This window comes from Prorops nasuta, unplaced genomic scaffold (genome assembly GCF_024137725.1).
Source record: "Prorops nasuta isolate Cenicafe-Biocafe unplaced genomic scaffold, Cenicafe_Pnas_1.2 PNAS00008, whole genome shotgun sequence".
NCBI classification, from domain to species: Eukaryota; Metazoa; Arthropoda; class Insecta; order Hymenoptera; family Bethylidae; genus Prorops; species Prorops nasuta.
This window is the reverse complement of record NW_027116805.1, coordinates 7,355,077-7,378,830: the sequence shown is the minus strand read 5'-3', so window position 1 is coordinate 7,378,830 and position 23,754 is coordinate 7,355,077. Positions and strand designations below refer to the sequence as shown.

Sequence of the window (23,754 nt, the reverse complement as noted above, 5' to 3'; positions counted from 1 at the left end):
TCTGTAGCAGTCTGTAGTGGCGTAGTAGCCAATAGAAGCCAAAGCCATTGTAACTTGTAGGAGTTCTGGCAGACTCTAGCTGGAAAAATGTTAACTAGAAAATTATAGGTTAGGAAGCTGTCAAATCAAATATAAATAAACAGTTTGTTTTCTTTCTATTCAAAAACGTTTATGATAGCATAGTGATATAATTAATTTTTGAAGATGAAATTTTTATGCGCTTCCACCAAATGTAAATACTCGTCCGAAAATGAAGATTCTTCACATATCATGTTTATTAATTTTCCTAATGACAATAAGTAAGTATAAAATTTTTTTTATTTTGATTGTTAGTATTAATAGGTTTTTCCTTTTAATATAGTGCAAAGATTTGGGCTCGTAACTGTGACAGACCAGACTTAATGATGAAGTCCAACGAAGATCTACATATGAACTATTATATTTGCTCCCATCATATCAAAGATCAATATTATGTGCAAAAATCAAATGAAGTAATAATAGAACAGAGTGCAATACCTACTTTCTTTGAAGAAGAACTATCACCTGAAAAAAATAATGATATGGGTATATATGGAAGAAATGAACCAGTAGAGGGCAATGACCATGTTGGCTTGGCATATTGTGATATGAATGTTGAAATAGATCAGTATGATCATGGTATCACCATAAGATTTGCCAATTTATGTCGTTTGTGCGGAGAGCCTAAGAATGATGGAACTGATATTTTTTCTGAAAAAGGACTTGATTTAAGGCTTAAAGAGAAAATAAATTTATTGATGCCTATTATAGTTGATTTGGAGGACTTGATGCCACAAAAAGTTTGTATGGATTGTTATAATAAATTAGAAATTGCCCATTCTTTAGTAGCTAATTGCTTAAGGACTGACTTAAAATTAAGAAGATTTTTAAATGTAGATAATACTGTAAGTAAAATTTTTAATTTAAATTCAACTATCTTTTGTTAAAACAGTAAAAGAGAAAAATATAATTTTTATTTTTACAGCAACAGTATGATAGCAGATTCCATAGGCTAGTTGAGGAATGCTCTTTAGAATTAAACAAAGAAATATGTATGGATGATGAAACAGTAAGGAATGTTTCAGCATCTTTTTCCAATGATAAAATAGGGGAAATTGTTGGTGCTGCTGAAATAAGTTCACAGATCATTGAAAATGAAACAAGAACTGATTTGGAGCAAGTACAAATTATTGCAGAAGAGACTATGTTGGAGTCCAATAATATAGAAAATTTAAACAATTTAATTAACACATATAGAGAAGAACAAACAAGTACTGGGAATATCATTACAACAGTACAGGAAGATTTTCAAGGAAACAAGGGGGTTGATATAGTCTGTGTACACTGTAAAGATACTTTTAAGACACATGAGATATTTGAGAATCACAAAATATTGTGTGATGGGGAGGTGGACATAAATCTAGGACAAGAAAAAAACGTGTCCGCCTTACGAGAATTTCATTTGATGATAACCTGTGAAATTTGCCAGCAAGTATTTGAAACTAAAGAAAGTTTTGAACAGCACCAACTAAATTGTCACAATTCCTCAAATCAAATATGTCATACTATTGAAGAGTTGAGTTCTCATATAAATAATGAAAATTTCGACAAAGAGGAAGCTAATTATCAAAATCAGAGCAAAAGGTGTGGTCACTGCAATGATGTGTTCACTTCTAGAAAAGATTTATTAACACACATTACCAATGATCACAATGGTGATCAATTATTTAAATGTTATGTCTGTGATCGATCATATAAAAAATGGTCCAGTTTAGATGTTCATGAAGCAACTCATAGAAAGGATAAGCCATATCTCTGTGATCTTTGTGGAAAAAGTTTTAAGCACTCAAATAATCTTAGGGGTCATAAACGAATTCACCTAGATGAGTCCCAGAAAAAGAGACATTCTTGTGATGTGTGTGAAAAGTCTTTTAGATCCAGGTAAAATAAAAATTTATAATGATAATCTAAATAAGTAACAATAAGTCACTCAGTTCTAATCTTTGATATTTCAGATTTCATTTGCGCGAGCATATGAATCAGCACAGCGGTAACAAACCTTACTCTTGCGAAAAATGTGGTAAAGCTTTTTTCAAAAGAATTCAATTAAGACAGCATACGTTGTCTCATGGTACAAATAAATATTCCTGTCCTATTTGTGGCATAAGTTTTAATCGTCGAGGTAACATGAATACTCATTTGAAGAGACACAGCAATGGGGATGGCTTATATACTTGTAGTGTAAGTAGAAAATAAATTGGTTGATGAAGAAATTAGTTAAATAAATTTAAATCAATCTGACATTTTCTTCAGGTATGCTCGTACAAATGCAATACGATGAGCGAGTTGAAGATGCATAGGAAAAAACATACGGAGTACGATATCAGGAAGAGTATAAGCACGAAATCGGCTTCTAACAAAATTTGGGAATGTAACGTTTGTAACAAGGTGTTCCCTTCCCAATCTGTATACCAATTACACGAACGTAAACATACTGGAGAGAGACCGTGCATAGAATGTACGGATTGTGGGAAGAAATTATCCAGCAAGAGTTCCCTTTTGTATCACAAGAAAGCTATACATTCCAAGGAAAGACCTCACATGTGCCAATATTGTGGAGTTTCTTTCATATCCAAGGAGGCCAGGTTGATCCACGAAAGGATCCACACTGGGGAACGTCCCTACACCTGCAATATTTGTGGAATGCAATATAGGTGTTCAAGCAATCTCAGTCAACATTCCAAGATCCACTTGAAGATCAAGCCTCACAAATGTCACTTCTGCAACAAAAGCTTTACACGAAAAGGCGCCCTCAGCGTTCATGAGAGAATTCATATTGGTTTGAAGCCGTTTGCCTGTGAAACTTGTGGCAGGAAATTCTCTCAAAAGAACGACATGTTGAAACACACCAAGACCCACGACATCAAATCCATCCAGTGTCAACAATGCGACGAGGTCTTCAGCTCCAAAAGAGACCTCATCAAACATATCACTCTTCATGAACAGAACTCGATAACTGACCAGGAGTACATCGAAGTTTCGGAGCAGCTGCAATCTTACATTATAAATATACCTTGTCCTGATATTTAATAAATTAATTTATTTTAATCGACGAGCTTTCTTTGGTAATATTTCAAGGCGAATTTTTCAAAAATTGGTTGAATGCCAGTCTTGAATCAGATTGACTTTGGTGTAGGTAATGGAATTCTGTTAATCATCTATAATTAACACCTTACGCAAAACGTGTGTCAGCAAATTCAAATTTGTAATTTATTTATTCTGATGGCAACGGGCTGCTCGTAACATTATGGTATACATATGCAAAGGGTCATTGAAAGGCCGTTGTATAAGAAGGATATTACGGCAAGTGATCTAGTTCGTTCGGCCACTATTTTAGAGTACAGCTTTGATAACGTAGCTGGACAAGGGCAAGATATATCCAACACCCAGCAATTCGTCAGATTTTAGCTTAGTCTATTGTTTTTTTTCTCACGCTGTATTTTGTAGTGATTTATTGTTACAAAAAAAAACTTTTTTGTGTCAATATAAATTAGAGGTCAATAATCAAGATGACCACCATAGACTGTATTTACGAGCGAATGAACGATGATATTGAATTGAACGAGAAGACGATTGACCTGAAGCAGAGCCAGATCCGGCAGTTTTACGCGGGTCAGACGATATTTCTCAGTGGATGTACCGGATTTATCGGAAAATGTGTGGTTGAAAAGTTGTTACGTAGTTGCCCAGAGATAAAAAAGCTCTACTTGCTTGTAAGGCAGAGGAAGGATGAACAAACCATTCAGGACAGGTTGAAGTACTACTTCACAAATATTGTGAGTAATGTAGAAGTCTACAAAAATAACTCTATCATAAAAATATATTCATTGAATTTGTGAACAATCAGTTTTACATTTTTTAGTGAGCGATATAAACTGGTCTAAAATTTAAGAAAAATTATTCAGATATTTCTGGAACATTACCAATAGATCTGCTTTATTCGAACTTCCTGCGCGATAAATAAAGTAGACAAAGTAGACAAAAAAGTTAAAACGAACTATCCTAATGAGTTGTAATTATACAACAAAAAATTCAAGCGATTTTAATCATTTCATAAATATTGACGTTACATTAGTATACAGAGACCCAGAAAAGCGTCCGTACAGCATTTAATTGACCCTTTGATTTTATATTCTTTGAATACTGGGCCCAAAAATCTTACCTTAATTCTACTATTTTACAATAATTGCAAAATCTAATGAAAGTTCTGAAATGAACCCAAACATTTCTGTTTTGTGGCTCAATATTTCCACTTGTGCTCAAGAAGATCCAGTGTATAAATAGAGAATTAACGATTTCTGACATTTCATAGTTTTTCGCGTTAAAGGCAATTGCGTAAAAAAACAATTGATTATTCGATGATAAACTACAATAGACTTATAATTAAACCAAAACAGTATTTTAGAAAACCAATAAGTTTACTAATAAGAGATTTCAAAGTAAATGGAACAGGAGAGGTTTTACGATTGTCACAATTTCTTTCTGTTGGCAGATATTCGAAAAATTGCACAAGACGTATCCAAACTTCATGGAGAAGATCGAGCCAGTGAAAGGAGATTTGATGTTGCCTGGGATTGGTTTGTCTGCAGAAGACAGGAAACGGCTGGCCTCAGAAGTCAACCTCATCATACACAACGCTGCCAATGTGCAGTTCGACGAGCAGATCTCGCGGGCGTTGGCAATCAACGTTCTGGGAACAAAGGAGATGCTGGACTTGGCCTGCGAATGCGAACATCTGAAAGGCTTCCTGTACGTGTCCACTGGATATTCGCACTGTTACATGAAGAATATCGAAGAGCAGTATTATAGACCCCCGGCAGATCTAAAAATGGTCCAAGATATGCTGCAGGCTGACAAGGAGAATGCCAGTGGCCTTAGCAATGAAGCCATCGCAGCTGCCATTGAACCATGGCCGAATACTTACACCTTCACCAAAGCCACTGCAGAGGGCGTCGTTTACGATTATGGCAGAAGAGTCAATTTCCCTTGTGCCATATATCGACCAACTATCGGTAATCAATCCCGTCCATTCTTCTCTCGTTATTACCAATCGAATCCTATTTAACTTGCATCGTCATTGGTGGGCCACCAAAAGTATTGGAAACATTTTTAAAGCATTCCCAAACCTCTAAATTTGACAAGTTGAAACGTTCTGGAAGCTTTTTTAACAATAGTTATGCTACATTAGAAAATTCATGCTGGACACTTAGGTCCTTGACCAAAAAATGTCCTTGGACTGTTGAATCCAAGTACGTTTGATCGCGGTTTATAAATGATCGCGATTCATAATTGATAAGCCCATAATTAGTGCTAATGACTAATCGGAACGTTCTTGGTTAACAATTTTATTATTGTCTTTGCTTTAATTATGGAGCAGGTGGCTTTTGACCGACATAATCTCTTTATTTGATGATAAGTCAGAGCTTATGATTTGTTAACGTAATATTGACGCGTGAGCTTAATAAATAATATGTATATGTGATGCATGTTGGTGTAGACTTCGATCACTGCGAATCATTATAAGCTTTGACTACGAATAAAGGTCATTTTGTTTACAGTCTTGGCAACTTATAAGGAACCAATCGCCATGTGGTCAGGAAACAAAAATGGTCCCGCGTTGAGCTTTATGGCAACTTGTCTGGGGATAATTCACGCTTGTTTTCTCCATAGATATCCCTTGGATATGTGCCCGGCAGACATGGCCACTAACGCCCTCTTAGCATCCATATGGGATGCGGTCACCAACAAGTACGTTGGATTTCTTTAGATTACTAGCAGTCATCTTGAACAATTGAGCGAGTTGGGAATATTTGCATTTTGATTGTAGGACAGATGAAAAGAAAACACAATACTACAATTACGGAAGCAGCACAACAAATCCAATAACGATTGAAGAAATGGAACATTTAACATACGAAGATAGAATAAGAAATCCTTCGATAAAGAATGTCTGGATTCTTTGGGGGGTACTGCCAAAGACCCTGGTTGGTTTTTACTTCTTCCACTTCTTTTTTCATTGCATACCAGCCTTTTTGGCAGATCTGTTTATTATGGTTCAAGGAAAAAAACCCATGTAAGTTATTTTTATAGGTTAAACGAGCACCATAGAGTCAGATTATGTTTAATCGTCTTTGTTTTTAGGTTTTTGCCGATTCTCTTTAGAGTACAGAAACACTTAGATAAATTGTTCTACTTTGCCAATGGTAATTGGCGTATTTACATTACGCAAATGCTGAAAGTTGTAGATAGAATGAACGAAGCAGATCGAGCATTGTTCTTTTGCGACATGAGGATCTTCGACTGGGCTGATTATATGGATCGTTATTGGTCTGGAATCCGTTTGTACCTGATGAATGAATCGCAGGATACTATACCTGCCGGTAGAAAACGACACTTCAAGCTTTACGTCCTTCATCACACGCTGGTTACTGTGTTTTGGGCCGTTGTTGTATATTACATGTATAGAATATTAAGCTACGTATTTGGCTTTTAGTAAAATAAACTCGTCTAGTAATTAGAAACAACTTTTGCCGGTTACTGACCAATATTCGGGTTAGGGAAAGGTTAGAAAAGTGAAAAAAACATTGTTATATATAGAATAATACTCTTTATTGTGTTTTGATAGTTCTTGATGTTGACCATATCGTGTGTGGCGGTTTATTTTCTGTTCTGTCACTTTTAATCGTTTTTCACTGTCTGTTCCTGACGGCTTTCTCTGATTTCTTTATTTTCATCTAGTATTTCGGTAAAATAATGTAATAATGTAATGAGAATAAGAAAGAACAGCGCCGACCACTGGTGACTCACGCACTCGCGAATTTGCTAGAGACTAGAGTAATTGCGATTTCTGAGATATATATGAAATACCAGTAGCGTGCGAGCTTGACAAAATTTAATGATTTTGATATTTTTTGTATAATTGATTATTGCGTGATAGAACCCGATTGGCCGCGATTCGGTGAGCAAGAGTGATCGGCCGGAGACACATTTGTGCATCTGAGAATTTGCTCTAGCCCTATTAAGATGTCGTCATGGACGCGCGATTTTCGAACCAGCCGAGAGACAGAGGCCAGATTAGAGCCTGTTCGAGACATTCACCAATAGAGTATCTAAGCCGGAAGTAGCGGGCTGGTTCGATTTGTCGCGCGTCCTGGGACGTTTCGATGCCACCCTCTCTCATCTCTGAGAATTAATTAACTCTGTCTTTCTGTAACCGTCATTATCCTACTATTTACAATTTACAATGTTGCGTGTCTTTCCTGCCCTAGGCTCGCAGTGTCGCCAGGACTCACTCCTTCCGCCATCTTTCTTACTGCCTACGCCCTTTCTCTAAATTTTGAATCTTCCTAACAAGCTCTTCGTTCGATCTTCTTTTCTTACACGTTTACCCTTCGTTTTGTTACGTCAAGTTATGCGTTTTGTCCAAATGATATCCGGAAGGTCCGCCATTTTGGCGAACATTGAAGCAAATTGTCACGTATAAATAGGAACTTAATGTGAAACGACTCTGTCCTCGGAGGGAAGCTGCCACACGATAGAAACGCTTTTGCAACTCTATCGCGGATCTCTGACACTCTCGCAGAAAAGCTGCAGAAAGAAATGGTCGTGGATTCTGGAAGAACAATCCGGAAAACAATGACGAAGAGCAATAACAACAACAACAATAACAAGAGAGCTCTCATGACCGCGTTTCGAAGCTGCCAGCAGCGTTTCTTCGTGGTACACTGATCGAACGAATCGCTAAAAAATGGCCGACGGGCATTACATGATCCTACGTAAAAACTGGCCGGAAGCGCGCGAGTCCTCGCAACTACCTTTTATCACTTATCAAGGTAAATATATAATAATCTTATATATATATACTTCTTGTTTATATATATATAATATATATATATATAATATATAATATCTTATATGCATATTTTTCACATTATACCTATATATTTTCTTTATTCGCTTACACATATCGCTTGTCTCGCGTGCGCTCTATTTATACTATGTACAAAGTTCCCTTATCTTTTTAATCATAATCAACAAAGTGTCGTTACACACCATATAGTACGCGCGTTATCCGGACATTGCATAATCTTTCTCTCTCACACACTCTCTCTCCCACTCTTTCGCTCTCAATACATCTTATACATAACCTCAAAGGACACACTGCCCCATTCTCACGCGCGTGCTGAATGCATCAGACGTGAGTTACGAAACTTTCAATAATTTAAGTGGATTGATTTTTTGGGCCCGAAACGCGGGGACTTTTTGCTTAATGGCAATCAATGGAACGAGTTTTGAGTCAATCGGGAAGCTCGTGGAGCAACGCGATTGGTCCAGCTCGACGCAATGACATTATTTCGCGGCTGAGTATTGCAAGGTACATTTTCTCATTTTCCCATTCAATTTAGCCGAAATGAAACCTTTCCAAGGTGGATCAACGTGCCAGATGTTACGCCTGCGCTAAATTATATATATTATAATTCTCTATTACGAGATAATGTTGAGCACTGGCGCAATCCTTGAAGAAACGAGCCCTTTCTTTCGTTAGTTGTACTCTTTCTTTAGCGGTCATCTCGCTCGCCGCAGAGTCTGGGATGGAAGAAAATGGCGACTTCCTCATCCAGCACGCGTCAACATGCATCATCCTCGACAAACGCTGTACGAACGCTTACATTTTTATTTTGCTTTGTACGTTCCCACTGTTTTTTCCTACCGCAGACATTTTCTCATCAACGCTAAAAGTAATATTGCTCGTCATTTCGTATAAAAAACTGATGGTCTCAGGAGAAAAACAAAATGGCTAATCGTCGCTCAAAAACTACAACGATAAGAGACAGGTGGTTTTAATTAAAAGTCGATATGATGCAAAATTGGGAAACCGAGGAGGGCCTGTTGCATTTTTTTAATAAATATTCCCTTAGCGCGTAACGATTCTATTTACAACAAGTACCTAGTGAATGTTTGTGTGTGTGTGTGTTGCTTGCGTCTGTGCGTAGGCGTGTTCCATTATCCTTAGTGTTTGTCTGAGCATGTTTCTCCGTGTATTGGTATGTGTACGTGAGATGTATTCGGAAGAACCGAATGGGTACGGTGTGTGTGTAGCGGTTGAAAATTTCATTAAGTAATCAGTCAAGTCGATAAATAACCTTGTATGCCATTAGAGTTTCTTTAGTCGTTTAGATTCTATTAAGTATAGCGCCCATTGGCGGGAGTTTCGTGGACGTTGAAGAAAGAACCGGGCAGGTCGCCATGTCTGTCGAGAGGCATCTATAACAGGATGTTTTTAGCTACCTTCTATATCGAGTATTCCTCGTCACGGGGACCACCTTCGTTACGTTATATTGTACATTACGAGAGATCAGTGGCGCACGGTGGACCCCAAGCGACCTTAAGAAGGCAGCGATACATCCTGGTTCTCTAAAATGCAGGTACATTTGTTAGCGTCGTGATCCAGACCACGAAGTTTTAATGCTATCCAGTCCACTTCCAGTCCAAAAATGACCTCACCGGATACCACAGACCCAGACCGAAGCCAAATAAGGCATTAAATTTGCGAGGGATATTCGTGGTAGTAAGTGAGGTGGTTCCTGGATATCCTGGAAATGTGTCGGAGTCCGTCGTGGCCTGTTCACAGCGTAAGGACGTGTCTCAAGCCTCCGACAGGTGGCAAGCCCACGTAAGATGTGTGAATACAGCAGCTCCATAGCCGTCCTAGCACCAAATCGACGAGTGCCTGTGCATCGTGCGTGTTACGTGTAATGTAGGCCACGGTGACGAAATATCACCGGGTGTCTGTCCGTGTTTCATAGCGGGCATTGCCGCGATTTCCCGGTTTTTCTCGGGACTCGCCGAGAGTTCTCAACGCCGGCCGACTAGGCGAGCGATACCGCGCGATCGCTTGCGACTAATGGAGAGGACTCTCACGGTTTTATCTCGCCGAGAACGTCGTCGAGGTCTGATGAGAATCCTGAATTTTTCGTCTACCGCATCGCCGGCCCGGGGGCTTGGACGTTGAAAGCTCTCCCAACCTTTTCGACTTTGTTCTATCTTCCCCACGCACTCTTTTCCTCTTCCTCGCTTACTCATTCTCTCATCTCTCTCTCTCTCTCTCTCTCTCTAGATTTTTTCCCAAAAAGACTTGTTTCTCTCCGTCGTTATTTTCACAGGTGCAAGCTGGAACAACAAAATACCCTTTAATCAATTGTACTTAAAAATGAGGCATCATATAGCTGTCAATATTTTTATCGAAACTATTAAACTCACTGCTTACCCATCACGCTCAATATTCTTGTATAATCTTTACTTATTTAAGTTATATGTAAAATAAACTATAAATAAAAAATAATGTAGAATCTCTTAAAACAAGTCAAGTTTCCCACTTTGTAAAAAGACAATATTTAAATGTTAAAATTGCACACATACACAAGTGAAAAATTTCTAAGATATACTGGTAAAAACATTTGAATGAGAGCGGTAATGGTTAACAGGAGCGAATAAAATTCGAGTTGCCATAGACAATCCAAAGTAATCACCTCATCCACGGAAGAAGCAGGTATCAGTGTGTTCCGATCGCTTCGCGTGGAAAGACAGCAGCGATGTTCGCAGACGAACAGAGATGAAGAAGACGAAGAAGCGAAAGATGAGGAGCAGACCGAGCATCGAAGAAAATCAAACAAAGGACGAAAAGCAATTGCGGGAGCCACGTATTGGTCTGAGTCGGAGTGGCAACCATGAGGGTGCCTCTCGCAAGTCTTGAGGGGGCCGCGCACACTATTTGCCTTGTGGTGTCAGCGGGTAGAAATCGATGAGATGGCTCAACGACGTCAGAATTGGGGGCTATGAGCCCACACACATGAGCGACTCGTGCGTACTGCTAGCGGAGCCGTTACTGGCGTTGCTGCTTGCACAGCTTCCGGACGTAGAGTGTTGCTGCTGCTGATGATGGTGTTGCTGTTGCTCCTGGCTATTCGTACTCCTGAGAATGTCGTCCGCCGACAGAGGGGTGAGCTTCCAGCCAGGCATAAAGTCCAAGTCTAGGTCCGGGCCAATGTCAACGTCGAGGAGTTCGTTGTTATTGAGAGGGTCCAGCGGAGACTGGCTAGACAGGGATAGCACGGAGCCCCAGTTAATGGAGCGACTGTCGTCGCTGTCTCCGATCCCAGAGTCAACATCCGTCTCGCTGGACGAGGTGGGTGGCATCGGGAAGGGCGTTAGCCTGCCCTGTTCGGGCGACTGCAACTGGGCCATCGGTGCCGGAATAACAGGTTCCATGGGAGGTGGACTCCTGTCACGCTCCATTTCGCGCTCGAGGTGCCTCAGGGTATTACAAATCAGCACCGATCTGTGGAGGCTCGGGTCGGGGAATTGACGGTACCGGGCAAGCTTGCACATGGAGATGTTGAGGACGGCGAGTCTTCTCTGCCTGTAGCAGGCCCTTCCGCGTCTGCACCAGCTCGACCTTGAGCCTTCACAGCACCTTTCGTTGGCGCGGTAGCTAGAGCCGAGCTCCAGGTAGCTCTTGCCGTTCTCCTCCCGACGTATCGTCGGTGGCTCGTAATGATGAGGGGCTCCCCACTGGGGCTGCGGCCTCGACAATTGAGCATAGACACCATTGTTCCCAACTGGACTTCCAGATGAGCGTTGGTGATGGTAATAATGTTGAGGATGATGATGCAGCGGCGCCCCCGTTGAAGTGGGCGAAGAGGATGAAGCTGACGTCTGCTGCTGCGACGTATGATGCTGCTGCTGCTGTTGCTGCTGATGTTGTTGTTGTTGTTGTTGCTGCTGCTGTTGCTGCTGTTGTTGTTGTTGCTGCTGCTGTTGTTGATGCTGCTGCTGTTGCTGCGAATTTGCCGACGCGGGCTGGCAAGGATTAGCCTGTAGACAGGCTGAACTGACTTCCATGTCGTAGTACGAGGATGTTTGGCTCAATGGCGCTGTGTAGCTATCCTCCATCGCCCACCAACTTCCCTCCACGCGTCCCAACTTCGACGGGCTCTCGCCCATTTCCATGTCGAACTCCATGCAGCCCACACCTCCCTCCAGTTTACGTTTTCCTGCCGTGGCCTGCAGACCCATCATTGCACAACTCTGAAGAAGAAAAAAACAAAATTAAAATCAAACTCTTTATTATTTTATTAAAGATTAAAAAAATTTATAAATATTCTTCAAGTCTTATTGCGATTTACTAAAACATTCACTATCCAATAGCAAATGATTACAACTTATCGCATAGATCTCCATTAATCGACGTTACAAATTCATAAAGGTCTATGTTCTAAAGCTGGTCTATCTCGTATATTGGAAACGGCTAACGACTGCAAAGCCAGGGTTTGATGTATGTACATAACATATCGAAGCGGTTCAAGGGTTCTGCAAAGGCCGGCTTTCGTTTATCGGAAAGCCAGACGAAAGCGAAAGTTTCCTAAATATGTAAAGAGCGAAGGAACTAGGGAGACAGCGCAAAAGATATTAGCATATAGCGCTTTTGAAGAAAATTGGAACAAAGATAATTCGCCGAGAGTTTTCGAGGTACCGGATGAATAAAAATGGCGAATAATTAAAAGAGAGTTACGAGTCGAGCGTAGACGGAGACGGCAATATGACTCAGAGGGTCGGATCGCTGACGGAACGTAGAGAATGACGTCAACACAGCCCCTACCAGGCTGGAAGTCATCGACGAGATGGATTGGCCGAGGAGGAGAGAAGCCAATGGAATATTGTTACTCACGGCTTCAATCACCAGACATGCGGGCCTTTTGTGAAACTTTTCTCTTTTTTCATCCTTATTTTACCACCCTAGCATGCTACAGTATTTACCAATACTGCTTTTCTCCAAAAATTACCACATCTCTCTACTACGCGATGTTCCTAACCTCAAAACTGTGTCTCGCTTCGAGGAGATTTATGGAAACGCGAGGTGTGGCTTCGTATAACAGGTGGTGAAGCGTTGGGGTCAACGATGTTTCCTCATCCCAGAATAGAAACGTAACGAGATCGAAAAGATAGCGGCAGAAAAGCATAGGCACGTGTGACGTAACTTCAAAGATAGATTAGCATAATTGCCATGGTAAATGACCGCTAACGAGCACTGTCATTATTAAGCTAATCGATCCTGTATTTTGAAACAAGCGGATCATCCAACGTACGATTTTCAAACGTAATTTGAATCATTTGATACCCACATTTCTGGCTCCATGCAGAACTATCGTTTACCAAAGCGTCAATTCCCTTGAAATTTCGATGCTCTCCCAGCAGCGAGCTTGTTTGAAAACATTCTCGAACAAAGAGAGCCAGAAGATTTCTGGCGATCTTGTGGATTGTCGCACGGTTCGCTGCTGCTTTCATGTCGGGTGATTCCTGCTCTGACAGGAAACTTCGTTGTTGCTTCTTTCCCGGACTTCCCTTCGAGTGAAAGTAAGCAAATAATCATCCCTCCTTTCCTCGCGATTTCTTTCTCTCGGGGCCCTGGTGGGGGCCTCGTTAACTACAGTTTCTAGAATGACAGCCTCTGTGCTCGTGGAACTTGCCGCGTCAACCGACAGATGGCGACACTTACACGTTTCACGCTCAGCTATTCCGCTCTACCCAACCAATCCACGTGGCCTGCCAATGACGTTTAATTTCACGAAAAAAGCCATCAGCGTCACTGCTAATCGTGCATACCGTGACCCATCCAGATAAAAGCTAAAACCATCCTAACCTATTTGTCTTGATACTTCTGTACCAACGAAAATCCAATTAACAAGAATATCTTTGTTGCAACCAAATATGCTTATAATAATTCACTGAAATTAATTCTTGTATAATCATTAGGATTGAGCAGTTTTGTAATTTTTGCAAGGAACTTCTAACCGTTATATTGCTTATATTTATTTTATTAGGTAATTAAGGCTGCAGTGTTTTTGAAATATCTACTTCTTGTCGATAATGTTTATTTTTCAAGAAATAAGAGGTAAAAAGTAAACAATTTTCCAGCATAGAACATTCGCAGTGCGTCCTACTTGGGACACGAGTTGTTCACGACGAAGGCTCTCTTTCCAACAGGGTCGACCAGTCCCGGAGCTCGATTCGCGGAATCATCGGGGAAAACAATGACGGCCGTATCTGCAACTCAGTTTCGCCTTCCATCCAAGAGAAAACGCCATTTTTTCTCATCATCCGCGCTCTTCTTCTCCACGCGCCAATTGCGATTGGTAGTCGAGAGAAAAAGAAAAATCTAAATGATAGAAATTTTTAGAAATTTAATAAGAAAATTTGAGTCTCTAATAATTGAAATCTCGGAAGATTTTTAAACAATCAAATAACAATATTAAGCCTAACAATGTAAAAGAAAATTCTGATTTCATTTGTTTGCACGAAAGTAGAAGTTGAGAACAACGGTTGGTATAGCAGTGAGCTGAAGTTGCTTGCGCGGCGATAATCGTAAGTCCTTCTCGCGAGTGATAATAGGAAAACGTGGACGAGCACTTGTTGAATTCAGTGCAACGAGCTAGCAGTGCGGTGCACAAAATGCACTTAAGTTGCCATAAATCAAAGCCGAGAAGCCTCAGCTGCTCATCCCTGTTCGACCGATTCGAGGAAATCCAGTGGAAAACGTAACAAACGCTTATCTCGTCAGAAGAAATGTTTCTCGTAACTCTAAGCAGAATTTTCAGCTGATAATTTTCCACCCCCCCCCCCAAGTTCTCCCTTTTATCACTTGTACAGGGATGAATATTCGTTGCAGCTTTCAGGCAAATCATGAGTCAGTCGCGATTCCGTTGCCTTGAAATTTTTGTATACAGATTCACACTGTGTGACGAATAAAGAACGAACGATCATCAAAGCGAAATTATAGGTTCTGAAATGCAAAAAAGTCGAAAAAGACTTTTATTCGAGGACAAAATATTCTTTTTACATTTTTTTATAGTTTGAAATTATTGACGATTAAAGGTGGAGAAATATTTTGTTGGACGATAACGAAATTTTTGAGGTTAGAAAAATAGCTTGACAGGGGTTAGAGATCGATAGATGGAAAGAGGAAGCGTAATTATTTTGTATGGCTGAGTTCCAGTGGTAGACGATCGAGAAGTAGCGAAGGTTCGCGGTGGATCCGGCTATACGCGACGATGAGGTAATGTTTGCCACACGAGCTATCTAACAACCTCACGAACATAGCCGAAGGCTAGTCGGGCCACTCGGAGGTCTCCGTAGATAAAACTGCCGTGTCGGCCGCTATGTATGAGGTTATGTACGCTATCAGCCCCACACAATCGCAGGCCTCGCTTCAACACCAGCGTAGCCAGCTTATTCCACTCTCGAGTCGACAAAGTATCTACTCAAAATATCGAACGTATTTCTGCAAAAAAAAAAAACGATTCATATTAAGAGAAAAATTTGTCGAGCTTTGGAGAATTTTTTAGAAATTTATCGAACGATTAGCGCAGAGCTCGATAGAAACGAAGTTTTGTCGTGTTGGAGTTAGAGGCTAGCAGTATATTTATGTATACAAGGATTTCAGCGTTGGCTAAATGAATAAAACGGTCGGAGCGCGTTCTATTGGTCGCTGGCGAACGATGCTGATGGCGGCTGGATGCCGGCGCTGACGTCAGCACCGCGTGTTATTTTCGAAAGGGGATTCGACGACGGTGGCGCCGCTTGCTGGCGAAATCGCCAAGCTCAACCAACTATACGCGCAACGCAATCGTTGCGACGAACGAATCAATAATTTCGAACTCGAAATAAACTCCTGCATCGCGCTGTGGATAAATTATGAAAGGCCAAATTTTCGCTATGCCGGAAAAGACCGAAATAAGCTTAGTTACGGGTTTAACGAAATATTGCTCTTTTATACATATGAAATATATCATGAGGTATGTATGACGTGCTGTAACCTAGAAACGAACGTTTCACGTTTTTTTCTCTCTCCAGCTCGAAGCTTTCTAAGAAACTTTCCGTACGATATTGCAGAGGCTTTTTGGGGGTTGTTGATTTTAGGCTTGTAAGTTTCGCACCGTAACGGCACAGACTTCGTGACGATCCTGGAAGCTGGCCTCTGGCGATTTCACAGTATAAAGTCCGCGGCAGATTAGCGGTATCTCGTCAGTGGATAAGATTGTCTGTTCTTCAAGGACCGACGGTCGAAGATCGTCAGACCTCAACCACAACGACTCTTCGACTTCTTTCATTTTTCAATCGAAGAAAGTCTCGAATTTCGAATCTTTTCTAATCTAACCGATACAACAACGGTAGTTTCCTAATGCTCTCTGTCTATCTATAAAATTACTAAATATGGAAATATGGTTATGAAAAATCTCTCACTATTTCTTTTTTCCAAGACGTTTTACTCTATCCACTCGAGCTTCTCGGCGTGCTTTTCAATTTTGTTAATTTTATTTTTCAACTCGTATCGGTGGCAATGATTTTCATGCTGCAGCCAGCTGACTTTTGCCCCGGTCACGTGGTCAAGCGTCTTGAAGGTGGGAATAATGAGTTTGCACGCTGCTATGCATACGAAGCTAGACGGTTTTTTATACAATACGTCAAGATTACCCCAATCGTACACCTAGTTTTATTATAAAATTGTGCTATTTAAACTGGTTGTGTTTAATCGATGGTCACACAATGATTTTTTGATGACTATAAATATTTTATAGGTCAAAATAAGAAAGGTTTCGTTTAAGATATAATTATACGAGTACAGTGGGTACACTATTTGATATGGATAACAGTGGAAGTAAAGAGAGTTGGGGATATATATATATATATATATATATATATATAAGGGGATGAATAAAGGAGAGTCTGAAAAGCTGTAGGGGTCGCTTCCCTAGCCAGGAACTCTCATTTACCCTCACGGATCCCATCATTTTGATTCCTACTCGGGGCTACAGTCGAACGATGACTAATCGGCACGTGGCTCCCATTGGTCGAATGAGAACCACTGTGATACAATCTACAGGGGCGAACGGCATCTGCGAGAGGGGTCCACCCCAAAGCTGCCAGAGGGGAGGGAATAAAATAAAGGGAGATTTTTGTTCCTTAACACTCCGAGGGATAATACACAAATACAAATTTTAAGAAAGTTCGTGAAAGATACTTTCTTTATAATCCTAATACCTCTTAATATGAAATTAATTTTTTTTGCAATTTTTATTATTATATATTACTGTATTGAAAATTGCACAATTCAATTGAAAAGATGCTTTTAAAGTTAAGATGATTTGAAAATAGCTTTTTTTCTTCTTAAAATAAAAAGGTGCTTCAGGGAAGGAAGTTTGGCAAATGTGGATGAGTTTGGGACACCTTGCAAGTTGGGACGGCCGGAATTGCAAGTCCAAGTCGCGTGTGCGAAAGCAGGTGCCACCTGCACCGGTCATCTTCTTGCATTCGCCTCGTAAAACTGGCGCCCACTCGTGTTTCCTACTCTCATTAGCTTCCTTCGACCTCATCCTCTACAATAATTCTAATTAATCACCACTTTTACTTTGAACACAAATTGTCTGAAAAAACTGGATTTTATCCAAAAAATTTATAACATTTAAGTATCTTTTCCTATGTTTCAAAATTTTTACTATAAAAGTGATACAGAGGGTTTCGGGAACAACGTAACATTGAAATTCTGAATTTCTCAAAAATTGAGCTAAAAATAAACAACTTCTTTGTCCGACCTTGAGAATGAGATATAAAAATGGGGTGTGCGCGAAAGATAATAAAGTGGATATCCGTATGTGTGCGGTGCACGTGTGAGCAGGAAGAGGCTGAATTAAAAAAAAGACTGGGTCGTGGAAAAAATGGGGGAGGAGTAGCGTCAGCTCCCACAAGGGGTGCCCTCTTCGTTGTCTGCCATATGGCCCCCCATTTTAGCCCCTCGCGCATCTACAGGCTTCCTTCCCATGAAAAGCTCAACCTCCTACATCATTCGCTTCCAAAATTTATTATCATTGTAAAAAATCAAAATTCCTAAAAAAAATTATTTTTATTTTTAACTATTTAAAATAGCTCCAAGAAATAAATCTAAGTACAAAAATTGTCCACAGGACTATTGGATAAACTGAATAAAATTATAAGTTAAATTCTAAAAGTTTAACTTTAAATTTAAAGAAACTGAAAAATGTCGTATTTTTAGTAGTCGACGGTTCATAAATTTCCACAGGTTTTCATGGACTATTACAGGACGGTTTCCTTTTAGACGTCTTTTCGGGAAATCCTTAGGGTCTTTGGGAAAATTGTGTGAGGGACCGGGATCCCTGCGTCGGTAAGGACTTTGAAAGATTTCGGTAAGGGACTATAAGGATATTTTCGGGTCCCTCGTACCTGGGGCCCCGGTTTCCAGGTAGAAATGGACTGACGAGGGTACTGACACACCGGGCCTAGATCTTTTCGACCTACCAGTGACTCTCAACCAACAGGAACGTCTCTCCACAAAATTTAATACCTTTAAAATCCACAAAAAATCATTTCGTACAAATGGACACCTTTGCATCCTATACCACACTCTCCTCGATCCTAAACCCCACGATCCATCCTCGTAAAACCAATTAAAAATATCAACCATCGCGCGATTCTCTATATCCTTATCCCAAAATTTTTAGGATATAGCAATTATGCAAAATTCCACTGACAAAATAATTAATAAATTCAATATTCCAAGAACGAAACTATCCACAACCATCACTCCTATAAACAATATTATAAAAATGAAAATTCTTAGTAAAATTATTCTATATTTATAAAAATTTAACAATATTTTTTAGAAAATTTATTTGTTCTTTATTGTAAACAAGATAAGGAAATAATAGATGATTGTGGTACCAGGCAAAATTAGTAACATTGGAATCAAATAAATAATTGAAAAAAAGGAAGATTCTAGAAGTTTGCAGTAATCTTGCAGGCTGGTTAAACGCTGGATTACTGAAAGGTTGGATGGTTGGGGATGAGATCGGTAAGGTAAATTGGGTGGGGTATGAGGGGGCTGCTGTAGGTTGAGGGACTGCATTGTTGGGTCCAGGGTGGAGAATCCCTCGTGCCTACCGAGGGTTAGAGCCCTTTATGGAACTAGGGTTCCATTCGCTTTTGTCTGAATCGTTCAGGCGACTGAGTTGCTCCCTTCCCCCACCATTTTCCACGTTCTTTCCATTTCTTCAACATCTCTATCTCTTCCCCCGGTAAGCTTCCCTTTTTCTATTAATCATCCCCCTGTAGTCTTCCTCTGTTTTTACTTTTGTTTCTTTTCCACTTGTCTATCCAGCACACTAATTCTCCTACATATTCCTCTACTTTACTGTGAACTTATTTTATCATATCGATCATCCACGATGAAAATCTTCAGGTTTTCCGAGTTTTCCTACCATCGATACGCAGTGCTGCGTGAAAATTCAGCGAACAACGCAAGATCTGGAACGAGATATCGCGGGTTCTCAAAGAAACTGTGGGGTTTCGTCAAAGTGGTGGGATATACAGTTATCCGGTGCATATAATGTTTAATTGCAGACGCTTCGAGAGTTCAAGAAGGCAGAAGCCGTTAAGTCCCAGCGATGCCTAGGAGGATGCTGGATGCAAGAGAGATTCTCTCATTTGCCCAAGTGTGCCGAATAGTATCCTCCCATTTCTATCACTCCTAGGCTACTACTGAATTTACTGCTTTTTTTTAATTAGTCTACAAAACAATTAAATGCTTAACGGTGAATCGTCGGGAGAAGAGAAACAAGGTGGGAATTTTTATTGCATTTATTTCCAAAAATTTCCTTTGATTTTTGAAAGTGCTGAAATAATAGAGAGCTCTATCACTGTGTGGCTATCTACCTCTCTAAGTATAATTAATTTTTGGAATTGATCTATAAAAAATGTAATTGTCAAGAAATAATGGAAGAAGAGCTGGTAATTTTCATTGGTTTTTCGGAAAAATTAGGTTTGCTTTCTGGAGCGCGTTGAAGTGGTAGAAAATTTCGTGGTGAACGGAGCGGCAAATGTGACTAAGAGTTTCCATGGGGCACGGGGCCGAGGAAGAAGTCTCGCGGAGGTGGTTTGGAGGAGGAGGAGGAGGAGGAGGAGGAGGAGGAATTTACTGTTAGTCTAGCTGGCCTAGCCTAGCAAACCCTGGTGAAAGGTGTGGTTCTACGCAAGAAACCAGAACTCTCTGCCTCCTCGTTACAATATTTCACCCGACTCACCAAATCGAAACTCTTCTAACATTCTCATTATTTTCCTTCTTCGAATCATCGAACCTCGTCTTACGATTAACATTTTTTTGTATTTTGTAAAATTTTTCCCTCCGAACAAAGAAAAATCCTAAGGACAATTTAGGCTAAAAACATATAAAATTGCTTATCACTTCTATGGTACATTATATTTTAATGAATCTAAGAGAAAAATTATTAAGGAATTTTCAGAAGATTTTTTTTTTAAATAATTTTTTAATTCTGTAAAATTTCTCTCGCCTACCAAAGAAAATTCGAAGAAACGTTTTAAACCGAAAATCATCTACGATTTTTATGATACATTATATCTTATTGGATCCAAGTGAAAAATTGATAGGGAATTTTTCGCAATTTTTTCTTGAAATAATTTTCACATCCTATAAAACTTCTTCCCATCCATAACAAAGAAAATTCAAAGGAACGATTTGGACTAAAAATCTTCTATCAATTTTATGATACCTACAGTATATTTTATGCAGCCAAGTAAAAAATTGATAAGGATTTTTTAGCAGTTTTTCCTCAATGACATGATTTTTGTATTCTGTAAAATTTTCTTCCGTCGAACAAAGAAAATTCGCGGTAACGATTTAAAATAAAAACAAATAAAAAGTTTTATAAACAAAGGTATAAAATATTTTAATCGAATCAGATGAAAAATTAATAAGGTAATTTCGCAATATTTTCTGGAATCGTTTTTTTTTTTCATTTGAAATATCTGACCTCAGCGAAAGGGAGGATATATATGGGGGTGGGGTGGATTCGAGAGTTGAATGCATTTGGGTTATTCTCAGATTTTAGGTGGTCCGTTCAATGTGGTCCCGTGTTACTGAGGACTAGGAAGTACCGCAAATGGGATTCAACGACCTCGCGCGTACCCCTCGCAGCCTCGTCCTGCTGATCCTTAGGCGACTAGCCTATTCCTGCAACCTCTAGGTCCCACCTCTATTCCAAAAATAAATCCCATATCACGCGATTCCAATAAACTTGATCCAAATACACTTTAAACTCTTATTTATTAATGATATATATATATATATACATTGCAGCCTCTGACACATCGACAGAACTCGCGTATTGCTAAGCGGTCGTTAATTTGTGTCGAAGAATTCCTCCTTATCGACACTATCGCCCTGCGATAAACAGTCTCGAGCTAATCGTATCAAATTTCTACGATCAGTAGGGGGATTACCATGAAAATATTTAGAGTACGAATCACTACTAATCAATTTCACCAAATATCTCAACTTCTTTTCTCTGTGAATTATTTTTCTATTCCATTGTTCCTAGAAAACTAGTAGCTGCTAGCCTTTACGTAAAGCAGCTAAGAACAACCTAAATTTCAAGATAACCCAATAACGATCGTGGATCGTTGAAAGAATTTATGGAGGAAAGAATATTTTACATTAAGCTTCATTATTGGTTGAATAATAAAGTGTATCAACTCAGCTGACAATAATACTTCGGTCGCCAACGCAGGATACAAAAGTTAAAAGAGAAAACAAAGCGAGAATTCCTAGAACGATTCGTAGGAATTATCGAGAAGCGTTGAGCTTGGCGAGGCAAATGTAAATCGAATAACTCGACACTGCGCCTAAAAAGTTGTTGTCAGCGAATTCGTGGTAAGCAAGTTCGCGCGGCGCGTGCCTCCGATGAAAATTTCCAATTGAGAAAGAAAGAAGCAACGGGACGCGACTAAAAAGAGCGAGAGGGACCTTCGATGCCCCCACTCCGCACGCCCCACTCGATTTCCTAACCTAAAAACGTTGAACGAGAAAAAGCTTGGTAAAAAAAAGGTGTGAGATTTTTGTTGCGAAGCCAGAAAAACGGTTGAATAATGGAAAATCCAGGAGGAAATAACGCAAGAATGGTTAATGAACGCGTGGATCAGTATTTTCCATTTGGATCTGTGAACGGGCGGGTTCGACGAGAGTTGGTGGGGCCGGGAGTACGAAAATAAAATTCGTCGGGCCGCGCGCGCGATCGTTCCTCGCCAAGGTTACGATGAGAGGACGGTCGTCTCGTGAAAGTCGAATTTGTGTATTGGTGTGCGAGATACCGAGGCTTCCTTCGCTCTTTCTCAACTTGTGTTTTTCTACTTCGCCATAACCTTCGGTCGAGTCCCGCGGGCCAATAAAATGCTTTCGGAAGACCATCGTCGTCCCCGTCAAAACCAAATCCACCGAAACTGCAGAGCTACTCTCGATTCTCAAATTTTATCCTCCGTTTGATGTATCAATTTGCATTTTTATCTGGAAGCTTCTGCTTCCTTTGGATCATTCCTAATTGCTTTTCGGATGGCGTAAGAATTAATATTTTCTTGCCGAATTATTTATTTCCATGTGTGCTTTTATAGAAATAATAATATAATAATAATAATGTGTTTTAGGTTATGTCGAGTAAGTCGAAGCTTTCTCTTACAGGGGACGCAGGGAGGGGGAAGCCTAGCAGCAACAATAACGATATCGCGACAAATGGCCGTTGGTTCCATGGAGGCTTTCAGGGTTTTTCGGCTGCTCAAGGCTGGCCCGTCGGCATCGCGACGCAGACCCCGAGGATTGGCCGAGCCTCGACGTTTCGCTGTTATTTTTAACGCGACGCCGACGCGCCGTGTTCGTCTATAACAGTCGCTCCCCCCCCCTCCCCCCCCCCTCTTATTCCACTCCTTCATCACCTCCTACAAGAAAGGAGGAGGGAGAGACGCATATTTCGAAGCCTATTTTCAAAGTGGCGGGCCTTTCTATTTTCAAAGTCCTCGACTTGCGCACGAAACCCTAACGACAGCCTCTTCTACTTTTCCTAATCACTCTATTTATTAATTTCTTACAATACTGCAGAGATCGAGATACTGTATTGCGAACAGGAAAAGCGTAAAGTGAATAAAAAAAATTAAAACCATACAAGTTTTATTACAGACTAGATTCTTTATTCACAGTTTTTTTTGGCTTGATAAAATTACGGGTTACGAGGCGTGGAAATTAAGGTGAGCGTTGTGTTTGTTTAAATTGATATCGGAGGGTGGAAATTGAAGAGAAAGGTGGAAGGTAGATTTTACACGGGGAAAATATGGGTTTCGGAGGCCGCAGAGCGAGCGATTCCCAGCAGAGTCCGTTTCGAAACCCAGTTTTCCCGCCAGTGAGATCCGGCAACGCGGTGAGACGGTCCGTGAGAGAGGGAGGCGAGAAGTGGCAACGCCGCGCTCGATGCGTCGTAGACTCCGTTCCGTGCTGATACCCACGCTCTCGAGCCTCGGCCCGATCCCGAGCAAATATCTCCGGACTTTCTACTCCAATAGGGCTGTCCCCTGCCCAGGGTTGCACTTTTCACCGGACCTAACCTCAAACCACGTACCTCCTAACCTCCAAATCTCGCTGGAGCCCCGCAAGACGTTTTTAGCGGCAGCGAAAATATGACTCACTGCCCCCGCCCAACTCCCCCCCCCCCCCTCTCTCTCTCTCTCTCTCTCTCTCTCGAACAAAAAGATTCCTTCTAAAACCTGCCG

General features: G+C 40.5%; 3 protein-coding genes across 5 annotated transcripts in view; 2 read left to right on the top strand and 1 right to left on the bottom strand.

Moving 5' to 3' along the window:
- The first annotated feature begins 12 nt into the window (after positions 1-12).
- On the top strand, positions 13-3,248 carry LOC136775972 (zinc finger protein 93-like). The gene is made up of 5 exons (XM_066731207.1): positions 13-299; positions 362-923; positions 1,004-1,959; positions 2,034-2,259; positions 2,332-3,248. The coding sequence occupies exons 1-5, from the start codon at positions 205-207 to the stop codon at positions 3,106-3,108; spliced, it is 2,616 nt and encodes an 871-aa protein (XP_066587304.1). The 5' UTR covers positions 13-204; the 3' UTR covers positions 3,109-3,248.
- A 183-nt stretch (positions 3,249-3,431) lies between these two features.
- Positions 3,432-6,598, top strand: LOC136775973 (fatty acyl-CoA reductase wat-like). Its single transcript, XM_066731209.1, has 5 exons — positions 3,432-3,854; positions 4,571-5,090; positions 5,637-5,826; positions 5,906-6,151; positions 6,220-6,598. Exons 1-5 carry the CDS (start codon positions 3,588-3,590, stop codon positions 6,569-6,571), a joined length of 1,575 nt encoding a protein of 524 aa, XP_066587306.1. The 5' UTR covers positions 3,432-3,587; the 3' UTR covers positions 6,572-6,598.
- A 1,541-nt stretch (positions 6,599-8,139) lies between these two features.
- Positions 8,140-23,754, bottom strand: part of LOC136775974 (uncharacterized) — a 29,495-nt gene continuing 13,880 nt past the window's right edge. Inside the window, exons 2-4 of one of the 3 annotated variants that reach the window (XM_066731212.1) lie at positions 11,929-12,165; positions 10,608-11,871; positions 8,140-10,248 (exon numbers count right to left, since the gene is read on the bottom strand). In XM_066731212.1, the coding sequence (XP_066587309.1) occupies positions 10,912-11,871; positions 11,929-12,165 (1,197 nt within the window). In that variant the 3' untranslated portion in view covers positions 8,140-10,248; positions 10,608-10,911. Of the gene's footprint in view, positions 10,249-10,607; positions 12,166-13,259; positions 13,466-23,754 lie in introns of those variants that run through there. The other 2 variants (XM_066731211.1, XM_066731210.1) reach the window with 2 other exon arrangements.